The sequence below is a fragment of the Betta splendens genome, chromosome 11, assembly GCF_900634795.4.
Source record: "Betta splendens chromosome 11, fBetSpl5.4, whole genome shotgun sequence".
Lineage (NCBI taxonomy): Eukaryota > Metazoa > Chordata > Actinopteri > Anabantiformes > Osphronemidae > Betta > Betta splendens.
Window position 1 is genome coordinate 6,109,460 of NC_040891.2, and position 23,368 is coordinate 6,132,827.

Genomic DNA, 23,368 nt, shown 5'->3' on the forward strand with positions numbered 1-23,368 from the left:
CCTGGCAGAGGTGAAGAGGTGAAGCTGTTTTTCCACAGACAGAAGGGAGTGGCTCCTTCCTGTCGCTGATCTGCCCCCGTTAAACATGACAGGCACACGTTTAGACACATTGGTGGAACGAGCGTTCAGCGCTCCACGCGGCCGCTGAAATCAGACGCCAGCTTCACATTGCATTGTGGGGGGGACGAGACAAGATGTCATCACTGTGCGGGCGGGTGGTGGTTGTCTGGAGTTGGTGGAGCGTTTGTGTGGATGTGTCGTGGGAGTGGCTCATCTGGGCCGGATGATGAGGGAGGCACTGGGCAACGTGTGGACCGATGGGACCGTCGTCCACTCTGTACTTTTGTTACAGTAAAGCTAACGTCGCATCATCAACAAATGTCAACTCACTTTAATATCTGCAATATAAACAAAGCACCTGGTTCAAAAATACACAGTTAGCGATGCTAAAGGATGATGAATATTTTATACCGAGCCATCAACTACAGTATAAACACATTCAACATTTGCATTGTCACTTCCACATGACCTGCTTAGAGAGACAGGTCACTGGCTTCATTTAGCTCCTGAGATGAGGCAACCGAGTTACCGGTCTGTCGGGATTCCAGGCCTAAATCTGGCACATGACCCAAAGAAACCGCTGTCAGTCAGACGTTCTAACAAAGTAGAAGACACTGACCTCAGCTAGGTGTATATCATGCAGTGATAGCGCTACTTCACTAGTTTTTACTCAGCAAAGTAAATATTATGTCAAAGTAGAGTCCACGTTGTCAGAATACATGTTCCAGATTGCCTCCATTCTCCATTCCAGTCTCCACCTTTGAGCTGCAGCAGAGCGATGCACATGAAATGATTCATGCCACGAGCCTTTGACTTTGTCTGGTGTGCGTGTGCACACGTGTGAGGTCGGGGGGGAATCCACACGGTATGTGTGCGCTGGTCTGCAGGGAGGGGTTTAAATGAGTCATAGTTTGGTTCACTCGTACTCCCAGATTGAAATGTTTCAACGTTGCCACGGAGATACAACAGAAAACAGCCACTTTCATTGCAGCTGTGAGGGGGCTGCTGTGTGTCTGTGTAAGGCAACCACTAGAACACTGGGAGTCTACTGGGGAATGTATCACCAGTCCCAACCCCCCCCCCCCCCCCCGTCGTGTTTTCATCTTGAGTTTTTAACATAAAATACCCACAAGCTAATGTTTTATTTAGCGAATCAGCGCAAAAGAACTGATAAAGTGCTTCTGTAGCGTAGCTGCTGCTCATACAGATATTCTTGAAGCCAAATGCTGATGTCAGCATTGCAACGTACAATGGAAATGCTAACAAGCTGATGTGCAGCACATGTTACCATTTACATGGCAGCCTAACTGGAAGTATATGGTTCGCGGCAGAATCTACAGCAGAACTGGTGATGATGCAGGTTTGTCATGGTTCATCCTGTGGGGGTCATGAATGTGTATGCTAATGTATGATACCAAAGTTTAAGCAAAATCACAAAAATCCCCCAGCTGAGAGTATTAGAGGAAGAATGTGGGAATCACAACAGTCATCAAGGGTCATCCTCTGCAGACCACAAATGTCTGTACAAATATAAACACAACTCATCCAGTATTTGTAGTGATATTTCAACAAATAGTGATGCTGAATAGGTCCTGCTGTGAGAAGAGCTGTAAGAAAACCAAACTCACTAACTCATCCTCTGAAGACCTTACACAACCTGTAATAAACCAACTTATCATAGCCGCTGTCATCTGATATACTGTAACCAGCAACCTACAGATTACAATAAATAACCGAGGCCGACACTGTGCAGTCACAACCAGTGACAACAGCTTCAACTTTTTTTGTCTATTTCATTTGTGTGTTTGTGTGTGACTGTGTTAAACGTGACTGCAGGCAGGAAATCCATACTGCCGGTCGGGATAAGCTCAGCTCTCTCTGACCAGCATTATCATTCCTGACCCGCCTTTGTCCTGCAACAGACGCATTCTTTCTGCACCGACTGCTCCTCTTGGTCCCGTTCTCAAATAACACCGACGCAGGCCCGAACCGCTCTTCGAAAGCGCTCTGTGAGACACGCTGAGTAATGTAAAGCGCCAGAAACGAAGGAGACTCTCCAAAACATTCCTCGGCCCACTATTTATAACATCCACCAACTGAGAGAATGTGAGGGATGGAAATGGATGGGAGAGGGAAATGTGGAGGGAGAGAGAATTATGGCATGTAATAATAGTTGTAAAAGAGGAAAAGGGAGGAGTTGCAGGTTGATACGCAGCAGTAAAACATACAGAGGAGACTCCACAGTGCAACAGAGAAGTCTTTCTGCCACCAGCCTACAAATACATAGGGACTTACTGTAACCATATAAACTGTTAGAGCTGTTCAAGCCAAAAGGTGGATAATGAACTACAACTGTCTCAGCTCAGCAGCACTTGTCCCTGTTAGGACAGGTCGCTGTCCTTCCTTCAGAACGAAGCCACTCAATGTCTACTGTGAATGGCTGACAATGGAAGAGACAATATAAGCTGAAAATTACGTTATTTGTTTCATGATGCCTTTGGGGAGCCATTAGCCAAAAGGCCAATGAGCAGTCATTTTCAGTGATCATAAACCACTTTGTGTTGTTATTGTGCTCTCTTTTTCCCTAAAGACTGAAATGAATGCATGTAAAATAAAATGAAACTAATTCACACATGGTATAATATCCTCTGCAGTGGTCAGTGAGATGGTGAAACTTTCCTGGACAAACATAAACAGATGCCATGTCCATGGAGTGCAAGGCAACTAAAATAATAAAACACAGTCAAAGATACACACACACAAAATAAAAACCCTGCAGACCTATTTGAGCCAATGAATATGCTTCTGGGGACAAACCAGATAAAAATAAAACCCTGGATACGTTTGGAGCTGAACTCCTCCAAACAAAACATGGAATATTTTTGCAGTAGGAATTCCTGGGAGGGTGTGGTTGCTGCTGTGTTGTTTAGGATTGGACAGAAACAGGCCACAAGCTTTCCATCCATCCATCCATCCTTCTTTGTCTCTCCCTCATTCACTCTCTCCGGGGGGTCGTTCAAACGAGGCGGCTGACGTCAGGCAGGAAACCTGAGGTGACCTCTGTCGAAGGTTTTTGAAATAACAGAATTGACACGCGTTCGGCGTCTAATTAAGACAGCTGAAAACAGAGTAAGCGCCGAGTCTCTCCTGTGAAGCCATTTGTGATAACAACAGGGATTAAGAACACATTTGTCATTTCACATTGTGCAAGGAAGTGATTGTTGCCAGCCTAATACTAAGAGCAGTCACAACATCATATGTAACTTTTTATGTCTAAAATATACTGTATGATGGTCTTCTGGAGGCAGATGAGTAAAACTAGAAGAATGCAGTAGTTTACCCTAAACTGGCAGGTCTGGTGTTTTTGATAATAAACTGGGGTTCTTCAAATGGCCTGTGTCAAAATTAGAGTGGATGTATGTGTATAGTTAGTTTAAGTGGTGCTCCATAAGCTGAGGGTTCATTCTTCTACAGTATGGGGTGTTTCCAACTTAAGGTATTTACCCAAATCTGTTTGTGATTTAAAAGTTCTCAGATTTGTGTTTCAACAGAAATCCCAAGGACTGTTTTATCATGATGAACACGTAAATTAAGTGAAACTGTGAAACAAATCTACAGATCCTAAAACAGGTTAGTCTGAGTTGTGACACCGACTGAACCGCTAGTGATGCAATTCAGTTACTAGAAACTGTCAAACATATGTCATACCCTCTTGCGAGATGATTGTCCTTGTTGAGAGACCTACAGCAAGTGAAGACATGAGTGAGTAGTGAGTAAACCAACTTGTTATGATGTAATGATGCTCTCATGGATTCATCCATGCTACACACTGTGGCCCTCACTGACTCTCCTCTTATCAGCTCTTCTCATCTGCAGCTCTTCTTCGTGGGAACTGCTTGTAACTATGCAACAGTGTAAAGGTCACACACGTGCAGTGAAACTGGTCTCTTCTCCAACGCTTGAACATGAGGGTATTTTGGAAACACTCAAAAACTGCAGTTAAATGTGAAACTCTATGCAGCCCAGAGTTCAAGCTTTAGGTTACATGCACATACAATACATACATCAGTGTTGTCGTATTGTGTACACATCACTGTAGGAAGCTACAGAGCTGCTGTGGGTCATTTAATGGCAGGTGTAGAGGAAACATGCTTTAAGCCATAACAGTGGAAAAAGCACTAAAGAAAACACGGGCCCACGCTTTATTAAAGTAAGTGACCCTTTAAACTTTGAAAAGGCTTTTGGTGCAAACACTGTGTGGCTGATAACAGCATGAAAATGGGGTCCGACAATTCTGCGGGGTATAATATAAACACTGAGTGTCATTAAAACACACTTAGCCATAGTGAGACATCGATGCAATGTTCGCCGTGTGCAAAACACAAGCTCGAGTTCAGGAAAAGCAGCTCGATGCATTTGTAAGTTAAAGCATTTTAAAGCATGTGCAAATATCATGCAGAACAGAGGGGAACACATTTGGATCCAGACTGAGATTCTGCCAACAGAGAAACACTACATTTGATCTTTACTAATTAAACTACTAACGCACTTTATTAATGTTTGTAAGAGAGTTAAATGTTGGAAAAAGGAAAAGCAGCAGTAATTTGAGGACATGCTGACAGGATGTTCAGTTCAGGTCAGTTTGGACACGGCTGCATATTGGAGCAGACACCAACAGACGGGTCCAAATGAGCGTCCAACATATGGTGTATCTCAGCGGGACACTCAGGCCTAAACCACAACGCCCCCTTAAATATTTGGTTTCTCCCCTTGTCCTTCTCTGCACCCACACACTCACACACTCACACACTCACACACTCTTCACGTCCACAGCTTGGTTTGAATGTTCCTGGACATAACGTCATCCAAATGATGGTCCCTCTCCTGAAACTCAGCGCTCAGAGCCAGAACACAGGCACAAGCGGTCAACAAGAGCGAATTAGATAAACATTACATCTTTGCCTAAGTACAAGGTGCGTCAGGGTGTTATTGGAACCACGAAAGCAGGATGTCGTCAACAATTCACAGGGTGTTAGCTGCAAATAAAAGCCATTTAGTAACAAGGGTCATGTGGAGTTTACAATAATTACTTCATTGTAGGTTTTATATGACATCATTTCTTTACCATCTCATCTGGATTATATTATAAATTATTTGGTTATATACAGCACTAAAACTGTGTAAAATTAAAAGTAAACACAGACTTTATACTTAAGTTCAACGCATACAGTTTAATAATGACTACTATCGTACAGTACATTGATTTATGTTCAGGCTGTGAGACATATTACAGTAGTTTCCTCCTATGTTATCCTTCTGCAGGGATTATACTGTAGCGTCCTCTAGTGGTAACTAGACATTCCAGACTTAAAATACAGTGTAATAAAACAGAAATATACTTCTGTTTCATTCAGCATTTTTTCATTTTGCAGCCCTGAACTCCTTTCTCTTTCTGGATGAGGGTGAACTCTCCACCGGGTTATTGTTGGGGTCACAAGTTTATGTGAAAACCAATCCCCTCATGGGAAGTGGACCGATACAGTAAAAGCAGGGAGCTATTTAAAGGCTCAATAATGAGTGGGCATGTGTTGAATCTTGGGGCTGTTCTCTCTCGTCGTTAACACATAACAACTATAAACCCACCAACGACCGACAGCCATAACAAATGTCACAGATGATTTCACCAGCCGCTCTGGCATTGGACAAATTAAACGTATATATAAATAAGTGTCAATCATCATCAAGTTTCTGGAACTATTTATGTGTGCAACCATTTGGAGAAAAATTGTTGTGTTATTAGCAATATTGATATTGCTCCACAGTAAATATTGTGTAGAACAAAACCAACATACAGTATTAGTGCCAGGGTTGGGTCTAAGCCTAAGAGGTCCTCTTTGACTAATCCTTTATGTCTCTGGGGCTGGAGTGGTTTGCTGGGGCTCCTCTTTCTCCCTGCCCACTGTATATTTATAAACCTAAACACATTTGATGTAGCCACGGTCTCATAGCAGCAGGCTGACATAGAGGGACAGAGGAGGCTGGGTTCACTTGCCTTCACCCCCCTTCATTCCTGTGCACCCGCTCATTCTTTGTCGCTCACTTTGCTTTGCTAACGCATCCTGACGATTCAGCACGAGGAGGAAACCGCGATAAACGGACAAGTAAGTTCAACTGCTTTTAATGTTGACTTAGAACTTTACCTCAGCTAAAAGAAAATTTCTTAAGCCTTTATTCAATCCATAGCTTTGAAACAACTCTCTCATAGTCACTATTTTATAAGATTAAAAAAAACTAAAAATGTATCATAAAAAGACAGATTAAGTGAAAGTTGGAGAAGAAAGTTTATGTTTAGAATGTTCCGCAAATGTAGGTCAGTGCTTTGAGTGGGTGGTGGCGGGTCTGAAAGAATGTGCCTTGTGCCCAGGCCTGTCCTGCAGCAAGACAGCTGGTCACTAACACTAACATGCCCCTGCAGGCTTGTATTCTGTGAGTCTAGCCCCACACTGAGCAGCCCACGGCACTGGGGACAAAAGGTGGCCGGAGCTGCACCCTCTTGGTAGTCCCCACATGCAGCCACCGCTGCTGTATCTGCATATTTGTTGGCCAAAACAGCAGCGATGAACTAAATGTCAACACCTGGCTTTAAATTTCTTTCACTGTTGGGTCAGTTTGATCAGTTTACTCTCTGTGAATCTCTGGACAGCATTGGGACAGATGTCAAAGGCTGAAATTACAGCTACATTAGAGTGCAGATGCCCAACCATTGGCACAAAGTTCATGATAATCATCCTGCTAATGCTAACTATGAAATGCTGCAGCTGTCAGTATCATTATTATAGTGTTATTAAGTCATGGCGGGGGGCTGTTTGAGGGGTGTCTGAGGCCAAGCTGTTGATGGACTTATGGTTTAGTTACTAGAAGTCAACACTCCACATGCCCACATATGCCGATGATGTAGTTTATGAAAACATCTGGCCAGACTTTTTACCCAGCTCGTCTGTGGATATATGAACTTTTGAGAGTTGTCTAATGTGTTTATCTGCTTCTGTCAGGGGACGTTCTAAGACACGCTACAAGAATAAAGCTAAACTAATGGAGGACATGGAAGATGATGCTTCCTCTGCTGGAGTTGACATTCTCTTCATTAAAGAAGATGACAGAGATCCAAACAGAAGCATCGTGGAACACAGAGAAGGCAACACGACCCAGTCTGGACTCAGCTTTACTCGAGTACAGCTGAATCCGTCAGCTTTAATCGGGCCGTACTTACAGGAGATGGACGACTTGTTGAAGAGCTGCGAGGAGCTCACTGGACTCCCCTTTACCTCTCGCTTCTCAGGAAATCAGGACACGGACGAAGTGACGATGAAGAGCTACACAGGAATAAACGCACCTCCCCAGACATATCCGTCCTCGAGCTACATTGATACGCACGTGCATGGAGCTGGATCAAAAAGCACAGGCACCGCCAACAACAGGAAGACAGACATGCCTCTGACTTCAGCAGGCAAAGCACTGAGTGAAACCATGGTGCAGGTTGAGGGCCAGCTGCTGGGGATGTTGGCCATGATGGACAGCTCCGTGGAAGACACAAGGATGGATTTTGAGTCCCAAGGCTGGACTACAGACACAAGCCAAGAATATGTGCACATCGGTCCGAACCCTCATGTCAGCAGGGAAAGAGAGAGTCAGGAGGCCCAGCCAATGCAGCTAGAACGCACAGATCATGACACCACTTCAAAGAACAGCAGTTTCAAAGCAGAGCAGAAGGATCTAGATGCACTTACATTTTCTAGGCCTACGAAGCCATTAGATACTGAAGAAAGTGATGCAATGTGCTGTGAAGGAACAAAGACAGAATATATGTTTACTATAGGCACAGAGGCAGAAGTAGACATATGTGAAACACACATGCCAGATCAACAGGATGTCACGATGGACATGACCCTTCTCAGATCTGGTGCCGATGAACTACAAGGGCTGGAGGCTCAGATGGAGGCGTGCATAGAAGGTGTGCAGCTGCTATATGAGAAGAGGAAGAAGCTGCTGGTGGAGGTGCTGGAGCTGAGAGGGGAAAAAGACAGAGGGGCCACCGAAGAGAGCAATGAGGAGACAGAGGAGGCGATAAATGGCAAAGTGACAGAGCTGATGAATGTGCTGCAGAAGGAGGAAGAGGCGAGAAGGGAAGAGAGGAAGAGGGAGATACACAACCTGAAGGAAGAGAGAGCCGAGGAAGAGAGGAGGGTGTGGAAGATCAACCTGGAGAGACAGGGGCTTCAGGACGAGCTGAGGAAGATGAGGAGAAGGCTCTTCATCGTGGCCAGGGACTGTGCTCACAGCCAGGCCACGCTCAACAGCCAGCATCGCGCAGTGCAGCTGCTGAAGACAGAAGACGTATGAGATGATTTTGTCAAAATCTGAGCATTTTGGGTTTAATAACATTTTTAAAAATCTTTTCTATTCTAATGTCACAGGAGCAGCTGCAGGCCGTGGCTTTGCAGCTGACGGAAGAAGGCTGTCAGATCAGGACGACGCAACAAAAGCTGCTCTTGGAACTACAAGCACGACTTGATGCCCACAGCTCGGGTCAGACGCCCAACACCCAGGAGGAGTTGACCGAGTGCAGGAGGCACTCCTGTGGGGACATCCAGCAGTATGTGCAGGGTGTGCTGAGAGCCCTGGAGGACAGGTGCTGGCTAGTGGTGCTTGGCAAAATGATCTCATTATGTAGCATTTTGAGGCTGTTTCCCACTAATGGCACTTATTTCTCATACATTATTTACATTTTGCTCAGAAACTCATTAACTGTTGCTTCGACCAGGTATGAACCCATATTGCTGGCGCTGTTGAAGAGGAGGGAGGCAGCAGCTGCGGCGCTGGTGAAAGCCAAAGAGCAGGCTCAGGAGCTGAAGGCACAGCTGGGACCTCTTACGGAGGAGGCCCAAAAGCTGAAGCTGCAGAAAGCTTGTCTGGAGGAGAAGTTCAAACTGATCCGCATGCACTGGAGAGAGGACGTGGGCCAGTATAAGGTGAGCATGAATGTGGAACTGCGAGCTGCCGGCTGCAGATGAGCAGTGCTCAGCACAGTTGCCGTCATTTTCAGGAAACGGTGTGCTGTCTGGAGGAGAGGAGCAGGGAGCTGAAGACAGAGCTTAAGATTCAGAAGAAGAAAACCAAGGAGACCGAGGGGTTGAGAGACAGCCTCGCCAAACAGCTCCGCCTTTACATGTAAGATTTGATTCATTCATCTATTCTGCATTAGCACTGAGAAACATGCATTTACGAAAACATTTTATTTGCAGGGCTGCAACTGAGGAGCACAGCGTCTGAGCATGAGGACACAACTTGAGCTTGTTTTTTAAAATGTTGTTGCTTATAATGATATATATTTTTTAAATCTGCAGCATAATGCCAATAATTGCACTACGCACTTACTGAGGTTGAGAGCCACAGGATTTATTAGCAGTCTGAAGCTGAATAACACTTCTGCTTGTAGAAAGGTTTTTTGTTATGAATAAGATTACAAGAAGGCTTATGCTTCTTGTGATCTGAGTGCGACTGATGACTTAACTTAAGTGGCCAAGGACCAGCGAGCTGCTCGTGCACTTATAAGGGCAACGCAGCTGAAGACGTAAACAGTGGGAGGCAGTGAGAGTAAACAAGCTCTGCAGACAGACGCGTCACACCAGACAAAAACCCAGGGATTGATCACAGCATGATGTATAATAAACACCTGCTTCACTAACATTATATGTAGGGGTAAAGTAATTGCAACGGTATAAATAAAAATGTAAATGGCTTGAAACAAAATCCTCTGAAAAACTGGTCTTGATCTAACGTTTTGGTTAGGATGATGGCCATAATCAGCACCTTTTTTTTAGCCGGTCTTACTTGCTGTTGAATATGTCAGACATGACATTAGCAGTGGCTCATTAAGTTTAAATTGTTATCAGCAAAGTACTGATTCAGGCAACATGGTGAACATTATGGAGAGTTCTGTTTCAATCGTGATTAACTACAGCAAATTAACTTCTTTTCAGTTGTTGTTTTGAAATTCTAGGAGAAGTCAAAAATCCTGACTGACTGTGTGATTTCGATTACTCTTCACATAGAAAATGGGGTACAATTAACTTTGTTATAAAACAAGATGATGTCACCAGTAAGTGAGAAACAAAAACTAGGCACTGGTGGATTGATTGATACTAAGCAGTAATGCAGGAGGGCAATCCTCAGTATTATCTGGTCATCTTTTCCCCAGTTACACAGATTCTATTTAGAATAGACAAAGGTATTTCAGAAGCAGTACATATTGAGAGCAGCCATACATGTTTATGGTGGCTGTTATATAGCAGTGGTGTTTTGATTGATACCGTTAAACAAAATGTGTAAATATAATTTACAGGCACACGTTAATGGGAGATGGTGGTTCAAGTAGTTCTGGACCACTAGATGACACTGTTATGTACTTTTTATGTCTTCTTCTCTGCATTTAGTCATATGGTGGTGAATCCTATATACAGTGACAGGTAAAATCAATTTTTTAAAACAACACTAAACATCATAACATTGGGTGAGATGACAGGGGCACATCTCAAAAACACTAGAAACACAAAGTGACATTCACTCAAATCCTGTAGGCACTATAGGTAGAGATTAATATGAAGTCTCCACTTAATGCCTTAATACACCTGAAACAGACAGTGAGATAACCCAAACTAGGTTTACAATGACACAAACGACAGCAATACACTTATTTATTTAATTCAGGAACATTTTATATACTGTATGTGCTATGCAAATGTTAATACTTTCTATTCAACAAAAAAATCAGTCGTCAGACCAAAACTAACAAAAAAAACACTTTTCTTATTTAATTTTATTTTTGTTTTCCGATCCCACCCACTTTAGTAGATTTGTCTATTATAACGTCTCCCTTCGAGAGAACCGACAACATGCCTGTTCCTGTTCGCTATTGGCCAACTGTAACCTGCAGTATGAGGCCATCTGATTGGATATTTAAATAAGCAGGTCTCTCATAGGCTGACACTGAAGCGGGATGTTAGAACGCCCGAACTGCTTCTTTATAGTCAATAAAGACAGCATGTCTACGACGGATCTGTCTGGTGTGCTCGACATCTTGCGGTCACTTTATCGGCACATACAGACTCTGGAGGAGTTTGCGGACAGCGTCGTATTCAGAGAAGGACAGAGAGCCGTGCTCATCGAGCAGTCAGACACAAACCGCTTCAAATCATTCGTTCGAGGAGTTTTTGTCTGCTTTGACAAGGAGCTACAGCAAGTGCCGAGCTGTAACCACGTGAGTCCCCCCAAAATAAACAAGACTCGTCATTTCCTCAGCCTCCTGGAAAACCGCTGTACTGCTCAGCTAGCTAATGCTAGCTGTCAGCTAACGGCTGTTAGGCCTCGGCTCACTAGAGGAACAAGTTACACTTTAAGTGCCATATTAATTAAAAACTTAGATACACTACGCGCTTTACCTGATTTTCACACCTCCAAAGGTCATCTGGTGTTCTTCAAAAGTCATTGGTGTAACAACGATAAAAAGTAACAAATGAGTTCTGCTACAACTGCTTAATATAAACATTAATAAAACAAATCACTTTATCTTTCGTCTTGATAGGATTTAGAGATTGGGGATTCTTGCTTTAAGCAAACTGGGTTCAAAATATTCTTTTTTATGAAACTTGACAGTTGTTAACCAAATCGGGTTATCTGCACTGTCACTGTCTCTCGTATCATGAGATTTGTTTTACATTCTTAACAGATCTGCACCCTGCCTGAGCTCCTGGCGTTCATTCTCAACAGCTTGAAGCGGAAGAGAAAGAGAAACGTCCTGGCACATGGCTATAATTTTCTGTCCTTGGCACAGGAGGAGCGGGATGCAGACCACTTCAAGTTCCAAGGAGAAATAACTCAAAGTGCTGCCTACGTCCATGGCAGCGACTTGTGGAAAAAGGTCACATTACGGCTTGGCACAGACATCACGCGTTACCTGTTGGAAAGCTGCTCTGTGTTTGTGGCTGTCCCACCGTCATGTGTTTTTCAGGTGTGTGGTGCTCCCTTGTATGACAGGGTTTCCATGACTACTGCCTCCACTGGGTTTTGTCTCCAGCCTCGTTCCAGGACGCTGAACAGTGATGGAAAGTTTGGAAGACATCAACGATTAAAAAGGACACACAGAGTTGAGCAGTCCCCTCTCAGAAAGAAAAGGAAGAGAAAAGATAAAATAACAATAAGGGGGAAAAGAAAGAGAGAACCTGATAAGAATGAAGAGGAGGTCAGGACTTGTTCAAGAAAAAAGAGACGGGTAGGACAGCAAGATCCCACGAGGGACGTTCAAGTAGTTTGTTGTGAACCAGTGGAGGAAGAACAGCATTTACCCGTGGAACCGACATTTTCTATAAAACCTGTGGAACATGTTGGGAGTGATTCTAAACAGTCAGTTGAAATGCAAACTGCCATGCCTGCTTTGGAGGGAGGACCTAGTTGGAGGTCAGGTGTTTTCCCTCCTTTACCTCCTGCACAGTGTTTTATCCGTACCCTGGGACTTCTCTATGGAGGAAGGGGAATGCGCGGTTTCCTTCTCAACAGGAAGAGAAAGAGTACTGATGGGTCCAAAAGGCTACAAGGGCGAGATCTGGTGCGACTAGTCTTCTTTGAAGGGTTGGCCTTTCTGAATGGACTAGAGAGGAAGCCAAAAAGACTCCCCCGACGCTTTTTTAACATGGTCCCACTGTTCAGTCAGCTGTTACAGAGACACAGGGGATGTCCTTACAACACAATACTACAGAGAATGTGTCCAGTATTGGAGGAGAGAAATCCAGCACAGGAAGAATTGAGCCCTCTCTTGTCTCAACACTGTTCGCCCCACCGGGTGTACCTCTTTGTCAGGGAGTGCCTCTTGGCCGTGATCCCTCAGGAGCTGTGGGGCTCAGACTGTAACCGACTACATTTCTTTGTCAGGGTCAGGGGCTTCTTGCGCAGTGGGAAGTTTGAGAGGCTCTCATTGGCTGAGCTGATGTGGAAGGTGAAAGTGAATGACTGTGAGTGGTTGAAGATCAGTAAGACAGGTATGATTGCCAGATTGATGGTAATTCTTTTACCTCTGCTACTTGAGTTTTGCCAACTTTAAGTTAAATAAATCTATTCTCAACCTCAGGCCCGTGTCCTCCCAGTGAACGCTCGTACCGGACACAGATCTTGGGTCAGTTTCTAGCCTGGCTGCTGGATGGCTATGTTGTCAGTCTTGTCAGAGCTTGTTTCTATGTCACTGAGAGTGTGGGCCAGAAGAACGCTCTTAGATTCTACAGGCAGGAAGTCTGGGCCAAACTACAAGAGCTGGCCTTCAGGTACACTGAAAAAAACACATGCAAAAGTATATTCTTAGTCATGAAACAAAACAACTTTTTTTTAATTTAGAAGTCACATCTCTAAGGGTCAAATGGTTGAACTGACTCCAGGTGAGATATCATCCCTTTCCAAAGCCACAGTCATCTCCCGCCTTCGCTTCATTCCCAAAACAGACGGCATGAGGCCTATCACACGAGTTATAGGAGGGGATAGCAAAACAAGGGTACTGTACTACTATTAATATACTACGGTCTTACTAATATTGACTAATTCCTATTGTGTAAATTATGTTCTGGTGTTCTGGGACATTTCTTTTTCTTTGCAGGTCCACCTTGGGCGTGTGCGGGATTTGTTGGATATTCTTAGGGCCTGTGTGCGTTCGAATCCATCTCTCCTGGGCTCCACAGTGTGGGGGATGACCGATATCCACAGGGTGCTGTACTCTCTGGCTCCAGCCCAGAAGGAGAAGCCTCAAACCCTCTACTTTGTTAAGGTTATTTTTGTCCACACTTAATGGTCTACATAACATTGGGGGGGTTGTGCAGTGCCAGGCTTAATACACACAATACATGTTTCCACCGTTTTGTTTAATTTTCAACGGGAAAACAATTCAGTGTTTTCCTGTGATTAAGGTGGATGTCAGTGGAGCCTATGAGAGTCTACCTCATGACAGACTCATTGAGGTCATCCGTCAGGCCCTGTCACCTGTCCAGGATGAACTTTTGACCATCCGCCGCTATGCCAAGATTTGGTCTGATTCACATGAGGGCCTAAAAAAGTCTTTTGTTAGACAGGTGCTCACTGACCCATTGACAGATGGCTGATGTGATGTGTACAGTATATGTCTGACACTTGCTTTTGGTAACGTAGGCTGATTTCCTGGACGACAACATGCGATCAACCAACATGAAAGGGTTTGTGACATCACTACAGAAAAAGGGCAAGGTTCATCACGCCATACTGGTAGAGCAGGTCAGATTTGCATCCATAAATGTACATTTTGATCATTTTATTTCTGCAGATGCCATTCACAATTTAAATGTTTTTATTTCTTCCAGCATTTCAGCTCAGATCTTCATGGCAAACAGGCACTGCAGTTCTTCACCCAAATGCTGACGGACAGTGTTGTCCAGTTTGGGAAAAAGTATGTGATGAAATATGATCATTTATTTATTATTTTTTATTGTCTGTCAGTAAAATCAAATCAGCATTTGAGACCAATACTTTCTATATTGTAAACAGAAATTATATCTGTCTTTACTTCTACATGTTGCAGAACATATCGTCAGTGCAGAGGAATTCCTCAGGGATCTGTTGTCTCTAGTCTGCTCTGCTGTCTTTGCTATGGACACATGGAAAATATTCTGTTCAAAGACATCAGTAAAAACAGAGGGTGCTGCACACATATCTGTATTTCAGTCACAGCTACCAGCATCTGAGAAGCAGTCTGTCTTCATCTTTCACTCACTGTGTCTCCTTTAGGTGTTTGATGAGACTGGTGGATGACTTCCTCTTGATCACCCCAGAGCTGCATGAAGCACAGAGCTTTCTAAAGTATGTCACTCACACTTCACAATCACTTTGACACTCTTGATGTGACACAGGTTCTTTCCCAAACATGACAACTAAAAACAGCAATTTTTATCTTAAATGAATATCAAGATTTCAAAACTTTAGATAATTAAATTAGTTAATTATTATTTAGAGTTGCTCAGATGGTAGCAATGCAGTAAAGCATTTTGTTTGTTAATGGACTGTTTAGGATCTTGCTTGCTGGGGTACCACAGTATGGCCTGGTGGTAAACCCACAGAAGGTGGTGGTCAACTTTGAAGTGTCCGGTGTGGGTTCGTGTCCTGGCATTCGTGTGCTGCCCCTTCACTGCCTTTTCCCCTGGTGTGGGCTGCTGCTGCACACGCACTCACTTGACGTCCACAAAGACTATTCCAGGTAAGGCGTCCTGTCAGTGGTAATTGCTTCTGAGAATTGTTGCCTACAAGATGCTCGTTACGAGAAGTTATTGGGCAGTGTCTGTTTTTATGGTTGCTCGTAAGCCGAGTTGCAGTAAACACTTGCATGCTGTACTTTGTACTTTATCGTAAACAGCTGAGTCTGTCATGGATGATAAATGCCGCTGATTAAAATGTTCTACATCTCATCTTGGAATGTTTGTTCTTCTGTAATGAATTCAAAGAGTTTATTTTCACTTTTCCACTTAGCTATGCAGGCCTGTCTCTGCGCTACAGTCTTACTTTGGGCTCTTTCCACTCAGCTGGGCAGCAAATGAGGAGGAAACTGATGGCTATCCTAAGGCTCAAATGCCATGCCCTGTTCTTGGACCTGAAGGTCGGGACCTGTGGTTTTTGGTTGTTAAACTCTTAATTGCTGCCGATAGATAACACGCAAGACATTAACCTTGTTATTATCTATATTTTTTCTGTGCACATACAAGAACCAAAATAAAAATACTGTACATTAGCTGCATGTACATGTGTATACATTGTGTATAGTCTATGTACTGTACCTGCACTTCTAACAATAATGACTATGTAAAAATAAGAGCTTCATTTTAAACAGTACTCCATTTAAAATGTTTTAAAGTGTTAGGCCAGCTTATGCCGTAATTTCATGTTTAATTTAATAATGCATGTCTTTTCCTTCTCAGACCAATTCTGTTGAAGCGGTCTACAAAAACATTTACAAGCTGGTTCTGCTTCATGCATGCAGGTGAAGATAGTGACTACTTTTTAACTATTCATGTGTCTGACTCAACCAGATTAAATATGTTATTAGGAATTTGCCCAACATAAAAAACCTAAACCATAAATGTCACTTTACTGTTGTATACTCACACTGGCAGTGACTTGATAAACAGGCCTGAAAGGATATTAAGGATATTAAAATAAAGATAGGCTGACATCCTTAGCTAAGAACCGGTTAACTTGATTGTTATAGTGTAAATATGTGAACAGGCAGAGCTGCCCTCCATATTGTCTTTCATTTATTTAGCTTTTTCTTCAGGTTCCATGTGTGTGCCCAGAGCTTGCTCTTTGGCCAGACAGCTGCGAAGAATCCCGCCTATTTCCTCCGGATGATATGGGACATGGCCGAGTACGCCAATCAGCTCATCAGGCTCAGCAACAAAGGCAAAGTTCCCTCTCACACATCTGGTAAAAGTCAAATATAAAATACACTAAGTTCATATCTAACTAAATGTGTTGTCTTTCTCTTAACCAGGGTTGATTTTAGGCAGTAAGGCTCAGACAGGCATTTTGCAGTATGAAGCAGTAGAGCTCATTTTCTGTTTATCCTTCTTGCTGGTGCTGTCACAGCACCGTCCTCTCTATAAGGATCTGCTTCCACATCTGCACAAACGTATGTACCCCAAAGAAAAAAGTAAAGTAAATCATACTGATATACAGAATATATTGTGGAAACACTGGTCAAACCAAACCTCAGTACTGTTGTTTATACTGCCTCGCTGTGCTTCTTACACTGTTCATATATTGGTTGTTTTCTTGCATTGTAGATGTGCAATAAAGACATCACGTCAGGTTGAAACACAAGCGGTTTGCGGCCAAATTTCCACCTCACATCCGCATCATAAACACCGGGTCATTAAACTTGATGCGCTAAGCCAAGAAATTGTAGGAGTGTGCAAAAACAAATAGACTGTCACCTGACAAAAACACATTAAACACTGGCCTGCATCAGCGCTATCTTTGTGAACCCAACCCCACAAATATAGACAATGAAACAATAACACAATCCTCCATCTACAATTTACAGAACTTTAAAACTTTACAAAAGGTCTTTGATTGCTGTGTTAGCTTATACAGTAAGGTACTGCCCAAAAAATCCTCTCTCTGCTGATCCTCTCTCTTATGACAGGGAAGCGCAGTCTGGAACGACGTCTGGGAGATCTTAGGTTGGCCAGGGTGCAACAGGCCACTAACCCAAGGACGCCACTCGACTTCTTGGCTATCCAGATGTAGACTTCTTGTACACAAGGTCCATTTGCAGGCTTAAGCGACTGAGGAAACCTTCAGGCTCTGAGGGGTACTGTGTGTATGTTTATATGGGGACTTTTCAGTTTGTCTCCGTGATGAGACTTTTCTTTGCTCATCTCCACCTAGAGAGTCACCTTTTTTGTGCGTGTTAGAAAAGCTGCGTGGAGAGCGGAGCCATAAACCGTAGCAATAAACGCTCCATATAAAACAACACACTCTCTCTCGGAAAAGATGCGTAATTGAAAATCATTCTGCTGCCACACTTAGCCCTATTATGCCTCACGGCTTGTTTACCTCTCTGGACTTTGATTTACTGCATGCGGTAGCTTTCCACAATTGAGAAATGATGTGTCAACCTTTGAAATAATTATGTATATAGAAAGTAGTTCAGAGAAATTGCATAACATAAGCTGTTACAGTTTCTGAGTACGTCCTGTTACGGTTTCTACAAAACAATTTAGCTCTGTATGTTACTCTGGCTCTTCTGCGCTGCCCAAATGAAAAGATTTTACGCTTAAACAAATGCAGTTTTATTACTTGGTAAACAAGTGTGAGTTGTCATATGTCTGTCCAAATAAATGTAAACTTCACAAATCAACAGACATCTACATTGCAGTTCAGTGGTACTGCATATGCCTACTGCTGTTGAATTAGGGTGAAGCAGTGTCACTTGTCTGGATGTTCCATTCACATCAGGAACTAAGTTCATTTTGTTATTTGCAAAACTTCCTAAGATCTTCTTCTGACCACTACATGTGTTTCGATTTCAAAGCCATCATTGCAGTAGGGGTTCGGGTCAGCGCGAGCCGAGGGCTTCCTAATGGCACGGCGGATGAGTTTGTAGAGAGCCACCAGAGGGATGGGAATAACAGGGACTAGGCAGAGAAGGACGATAATGGCAAAGACCCAGTCTGGGTATGGCGTCTGTTCAGTTTGGGGGAATAGGTCCTAAAAAAGGAGAGACATAAATTAATACTTCATGTAGCCAGGTGTGAAGTACAACCACTGACACTGGGGTTCATGGATGACTGCATTACCAGTTAATCTCCAGTTTATTTACCAGTTTATTTATTCATTGCCAGAAGAAAATCTTCTGTTTGTAATTATTAATATGTTAGTTATAGCTGCTCATTGACACCCCAGTTGCTTACGTAATCTGGGTTCCATGCAGGGTAGCTGGGGTGTTGCTGTGCTTGGATGACCACATAGGCAATCAGCACCACCAGGAGCATTACAGGGCTAATCACCATCCAGCAGGCTTTCCAAAAGATGTTGGGCCTCCTCCCAGTCATAAAATATAAATCTTCACTGAAGCTATGAGAGGAAACAAGGGATCAGAGGAACTGCTGAACAAATTCAGATTTAAATTTTACCACTGCCCACCTAATGAAGTAAAGTACAGTGTAATTGTAAACAGGGACTCTAGCATTAATTGCACCTAGTGTTATACAGTAATATCACTTTTTTTCAGTCCAAGCTGTCAGAAAGGAGTGTCACAATAGTAAAAAAGTGCATTTGTATATTAAATAATATTGGAAAAATTTACTTTTTCATTCCACGGATATAAATGACCGCAGTAATCTCAAAAAAGGCAATAATAAGGAGAGGCACAGAGCCCACATAGCCATTGAAGACCTCCACCCAGTAGTTCCCAGAACCCAGGGTGAAGATGAGAGCTGTCAGAAAGGATACTAGGCAGACGAGCCCTAAAAATAGAGAACAATTGTTTTACAGAGAGATCCTTTCCAACCATGTCCGGACAATTTAAGATGGCGCGTTGTTACAGTACCTGTTAAAACTTCATTAGGCATCCACTTGGGAACCATTTTGAGGTCGCGAATGGGTGTGAGGACTCCCTCAATGTTGCCAAACATGGAGGACAGACCGAGGCAGAAGAGCATGACGAAGAACAATATGGCCCATATCTGTGAGGCTGGCATCTCTTTGACGGCTTCTGTGAAGACAATAAAAGCCAGGCCGGTACCTGAAGCGCTCTGAGAGGGATGAAAGGGAAGCAGAAAGATAAGGAGCACGTCCAGCAATCTGCTGCAATCTGGGAAGGACGGCAGGAAGAAAACATTCATTTGGACGTTTTACCTGGTCAAGGAATGTCTGCAGGTCACAGGACTTCAGTTGCAAACTGGTCACCGCCTCATAGTGAGTTTCATTCAGATACTTAAACCACTGCTTGTAGTTGTCTAATGTTATGTTTTGATCTGAAATCTCAAAGTGGTTGGTCAAAACCAAGATGTTTCTGTAGACGACAAACCAACAAATATTCCTTACTGATATTGAAAATACTTTTGAAAGTGTAGCTATAAAGGCTTCTGGTCCAATGCTTTCAGTATACTGTACATACTCTTGTAAACAGGAGTTGTAGGCAGTGGTAGCTTTAAATCCCAGAATAGAGAAGATTGGAATGGAGGCGTACAGAGACGTGGCGCTGTTTATTACTCCCACTAAAACAGCGTCCCTCTCACAGTTGTTTCTAAAAGACACAGAAAAGTGTAACAGATCCGCCCATATTTAAACAGAGCTTACTGAAGAGTTTTAGTTTCTACAGTACCTTTCTGAATTGTAGCTGGAGAAGGCTATAAGACCTCCAAAGGCCACCGACAAAGAGAAGAAGATCTGGGTTGCAGCGTCCAGCCACACCTGGGGGTTCTTCAGTATCTCCCACTGAGGACAGCATGAAGACCATCAGGTCATCGTGTTCGTGAAACGCAGTGCAATGCTACATCAGCTGTGTTAGCAAGGCGTGGTCAAACTCACATCAGGAGTGAAGAGGTAGATTAGTCCGTCAGTGGCTCCAGGCAGAGTGAGGCCTCGGATCAGGAAGATGGTCAGTACCAGATAAGGGAAGGTGGCTGTGACGTACACAGCCTGACATGCAGACACACAGTGGAGCCCTCATGAACTGTTTTATGTCTTATTTTCCCAGCATTGATTTACATTTAGTGTCTTGTAGATAAACCGACCTTTCCCATGGACTCAATGCCTTTGATGAAGCAGATGTAGACCACACACCAGGCGCTGGCCAGACAGACGACCATCCACCACTGCAGGGAGCCACTCGTCTCTATGTTAGGTGTGATGTTCAGGGTCTCACGGTACCAGAAGTAATTCACGGAAGTGCTCTTTTCACACTCCACGTTATATTCTGTAATAATATACAAGCGCAACATTTGTAATGTGGAAATGTTTAACTTTTAAGGCTTTCTATTTAAATAGTCTGTGTCCTCAGGTTCAAAAATGTGTTCGATTTTGTTATAGAAATAAAATAAACTCTTGACTTCCACACAGAGTAACTGGATTCTGGGTAAAGCACTACACTATATTATTAATATCACTGATATATAAATCTAAGATCTGAAAATAACATTTAGATTTTATTCCATATTCATTAACAATAAAATAGTAAAAGAAAGTGTGAGTAAGCCAGGGTTAAACCTACATTAGTTCACATTATGCAGTATGAAACACACCTCATTCCATTTTGACTGCTGATGTGCAGGCAATAGATGTATTGAGAGCAGCTATAGTGACAGATAAAGTAGATGTATTTTGTTGTTACCTGTGAGGCTTTCATTGAGAGGACAATAACTCCACGGCAGGGGGTTTTGGAATGAGTGGAAGAAGTACCAGAGAACCCAGGCCAGAATGGTGTTGTAGAAAATACCCACCAGGAATGACACAATCATTGAAGCAATACCTAAATAAAAAAAATGCCCCCCATAATAAACCTTTCAATCCACAAAAATGTGGAAAATAAATTATGTCCATCACTTCTAATATTTCATATTTATGCAACAATGGTAGGTTACCCACCGACTCCTCCCAGCAGTGGTGAGATAGCATTCCAGACGCCGATGCTGCCCATGCGGAGCCTCTGTCCAATAGCCAGCTCCAGGTAGAGCAGGGGGAGGCCCTCGAACACCAGCGCTATGAGGTAGGGAATAAGGAATGCACCTGATGGCAAGAAGTAAATTTTTAACTCACAGTTACACGTCGGCATAATTATCTGTGTCTAGATCATCTGCTAATCGTCTATAAAGAACTACCGTTGTCTTAAGTCCGCTGTAATGAGTTCTTTTAAAGGCAGAGCCTTCAGTCAATCGATATATAGTATCAGGCAATGATTTGTCAACTCCTGTTGTTTGTTAAACATTCATAGCTGTTTGAAACTGTCGGAGGCTACAGAAAACTACCGGTACACATTTACTGTATAGCAGCCTACACTGTAAAATCAAACTTATTATTTAAATGTGAGGCGCTTATTTATTATTTAAATGTTTATAACTTATCCAATTGAAAACATTTTGTAAGACATATTTGTGCAAGGAGATATCTTGTTCATGGTGCCACTGACACAGATATTGATTGTTTGATGTTGTTGGTGGATTGATATCAAATCCTGTGTCACAAGTTTCATATTGCAGGATTAAATGTTCTCAGCCATTTAAATTCATGGAAATAGGAACTTAATTAGATCTAAACTTAATTTAGTGAAACTTAATTTAGTGACAACTTGAGCAAAACTTTATCTAAAAGTTAATTTAGGTTAAAGGAATTCACCAAATCGCTGCTGATGATTTACAGTGTGCCTGAGGGACATTGTGTAGAGGAAAGTGTGAAGAAATTAACCCAAGTCATTGTGCAAATATGCTCAAATCTAAGCAACAAAAACAGTGGCTGAATCATTAACACCCAGAATGTATATTTTTTCAGTTCTGTGAATGAGTTTAGCAGTGTCAAAAATTGAAAACACATTTACAGTATGAGACTGGTAGGCCATTCTGCGATATTTCCTTACACTTTTGTAAAAGTTATTTACTACAAAAAAACAAAATTAACATCCCCACCAATCACTGGATGTGCCCTATATAGGATAAATATGCAAAAAGATGACCAGCACAGTACCAAGCAAGGCTAAACAAAGGCTGAGCCGTGTCCCAGACACCGCCTGTGGAAACCTCAGAGTCAATATGTCGATAGTCGATAGAGCCTTTACACATTCACCAGATTTGGCTGTTTGCTCAGGTTAACCCTTACCCTGACATCTGTGGCTGTGGAGCTCAAGATGTGTGACTGAACTATGAGGAAGTATAACAACAGAACTCGGGACAGAAACAAAGCCGCTACCAAGGATTTGTAATAATCTTTAAATATCTGTTTCGCAAGGAAAACGTAGTATTGTTAAGTAGAAAATCTAAAAAGTCATTAGCTAATGCATTTCCCTGGCCATCAATGCACCATCAATCATGACAAAAAATAAAAACAAAACCACACATTGAAGCCCTACTGAACTTGATACTGTTGATAACTAAACAACAAATAACAAACAATGTCAATATCTCAAATATAATATTCACAATATTTTTGAACAGTTTAGTCAGTTTAATTTCTTCACTTTAATTTCTTACTTCAATTAGTAACAAATAAATAAATTAACGTGTAGCCACTCACCTCCTCCATAAATTTGACACAGGTAAGGAAAGCGCCAAACATTTCCAAGTCCCACTGCAAAGCCAATACAGGTCAACAGGTACTGAACCTTGTTGTCCCACTTGGGTCGCTCCTCCACCTCAGAGGGTTTTGCTTCGCCCATCCTCAGTTGACAAACCTTCTTTGCACAATCCCAGTTCTGTAAATTCTATCTGATACTTCAGAAAGTAGGAGTTTAGGCAATGTTTAATTTAGTCCAAACGTCTCCCGATCTCTGCTGTAATAGTACAGTAGAAGTACTGCCTTAGTTGGTTTGGTTGAAGTGATGTCCAGTGCACCTTTCTCGTCTACTGTCTGACTCCCTAGTAGGGAGTGTTTACCTAGTGCACTTGAATGTCCTATCAGTTGCGGTTTAAATCTGGGATGCAGCCTTTATATTCAAGTCCCCACAGCGATAGACGATGTCAGTTGTTATGATTTTATG

At 42.8% G+C, this 23,368-nt stretch overlaps 3 protein-coding genes across 9 annotated transcripts; 2 read left to right on the top strand and 1 right to left on the bottom strand.

Moving 5' to 3' along the window:
• The first annotated feature begins 6,062 nt into the window (after positions 1–6,062).
• Positions 6,063–10,350, top strand: sync (syncoilin, intermediate filament protein). Its single transcript, XM_029168048.3, has 6 exons — positions 6,063–6,221; positions 7,113–8,454; positions 8,535–8,749; positions 8,882–9,089; positions 9,164–9,288; positions 9,363–10,350. The coding sequence occupies exons 2-6, from the start codon at positions 7,153–7,155 to the stop codon at positions 9,388–9,390; spliced, it is 1,878 nt and encodes a 625-aa protein (XP_029023881.1). The 5' UTR covers positions 6,063–6,221; positions 7,113–7,152; the 3' UTR covers positions 9,391–10,350.
• A 735-nt stretch (positions 10,351–11,085) lies between these two features.
• tert (telomerase reverse transcriptase) lies at positions 11,086–17,652 on the top strand. Of its 7 annotated transcripts, XM_029166819.3 has the most exons (17): positions 11,086–11,377; positions 11,846–12,037; positions 12,128–13,151; positions 13,241–13,430; positions 13,501–13,654; positions 13,757–13,924; positions 14,064–14,225; positions 14,302–14,403; positions 14,490–14,575; positions 14,708–14,824; positions 14,914–14,985; positions 15,194–15,379; positions 15,649–15,775; positions 16,095–16,156; positions 16,439–16,575; positions 16,667–16,804; positions 17,321–17,652. In XM_029166819.3, exons 1-17 carry the CDS (start codon positions 11,117–11,119, stop codon positions 17,422–17,424), a joined length of 3,282 nt encoding a protein of 1,093 aa, XP_029022652.1. In that variant the 5' UTR covers positions 11,086–11,116; the 3' UTR covers positions 17,425–17,652. The 7 variants fall into 7 exon arrangements, with proteins under 7 accessions (XP_029022652.1, XP_029022650.1, XP_029022654.1 ...); XM_029166817.3 differs by having other exon boundaries at positions 11,846–13,151; XM_029166818.3 differs by having other exon boundaries at positions 11,087–11,377; positions 11,846–13,151; positions 16,451–16,575.
• A 301-nt stretch (positions 17,653–17,953) lies between these two features.
• Positions 17,954–23,344, bottom strand: slc6a18 (solute carrier family 6 member 18). Its single transcript, XM_029166825.3, has 12 exons — positions 22,906–23,344; positions 21,268–21,408; positions 21,014–21,151; positions 20,418–20,599; positions 20,212–20,322; positions 20,006–20,118; positions 19,799–19,927; positions 19,537–19,693; positions 19,229–19,433; positions 18,986–19,145; positions 18,591–18,753; positions 17,954–18,387 (listed from the first exon to the last, which is right to left on the bottom strand). Exons 1-12 carry the CDS (start codon positions 23,045–23,047, stop codon positions 18,169–18,171), a joined length of 1,860 nt encoding a protein of 619 aa, XP_029022658.1. The 5' UTR covers positions 23,048–23,344; the 3' UTR covers positions 17,954–18,168.
• Between the last annotated feature and the right edge of the window lie 24 nt (positions 23,345–23,368).

Bases quoted from the DNA above. Each gene is read 5' to 3' on its own strand.
- sync (XM_029168048.3), top strand. From the start codon at position 7,153: ATGGAGGACATGGAAGATGATGCTTCCTCTGCTGGAGTTGACATTCTC. The intron at 9,090-9,163 runs GTGAGCATGAAT...CGTCATTTTCAG, and splicing joins AGGACGTGGGCCAGTATAAG to GAAACGGTGTGCTGTCTGGA. The intron at 9,289-9,362 runs GTAAGATTTGAT...TTTTATTTGCAG, and splicing joins AAACAGCTCCGCCTTTACAT to GGCTGCAACTGAGGAGCACA.
- tert (XM_029166817.3), top strand. From the start codon at position 11,117: ATGTTAGAACGCCCGAACTGCTTCTTTATAGTCAATAAAGACAGCATG. The intron at 13,431-13,500 runs GTACACTGAAAA...TTTTTAATTTAG, and splicing joins CTACAAGAGCTGGCCTTCAG to AAGTCACATCTCTAAGGGTC. The intron at 14,404-14,489 runs GTCAGATTTGCA...TATTTCTTCCAG, and splicing joins ACGCCATACTGGTAGAGCAG to CATTTCAGCTCAGATCTTCA.
- slc6a18 (XM_029166825.3), bottom strand. From the start codon at position 23,047: ATGGGCGAAGCAAAACCCTCTGAGGTGGAGGAGCGACCCAAGTGGGAC. The intron at 21,409-22,905 runs GTGAGTGGCTAC...TCTTGCCATCAG, and splicing joins GTGTCAAATTTATGGAGGAG to GTGCATTCCTTATTCCCTAC. The intron at 20,600-21,013 runs GTAACAACAAAA...ATATTATTACAG, and splicing joins TCTCAATGAAAGCCTCACAG to AATATAACGTGGAGTGTGAA.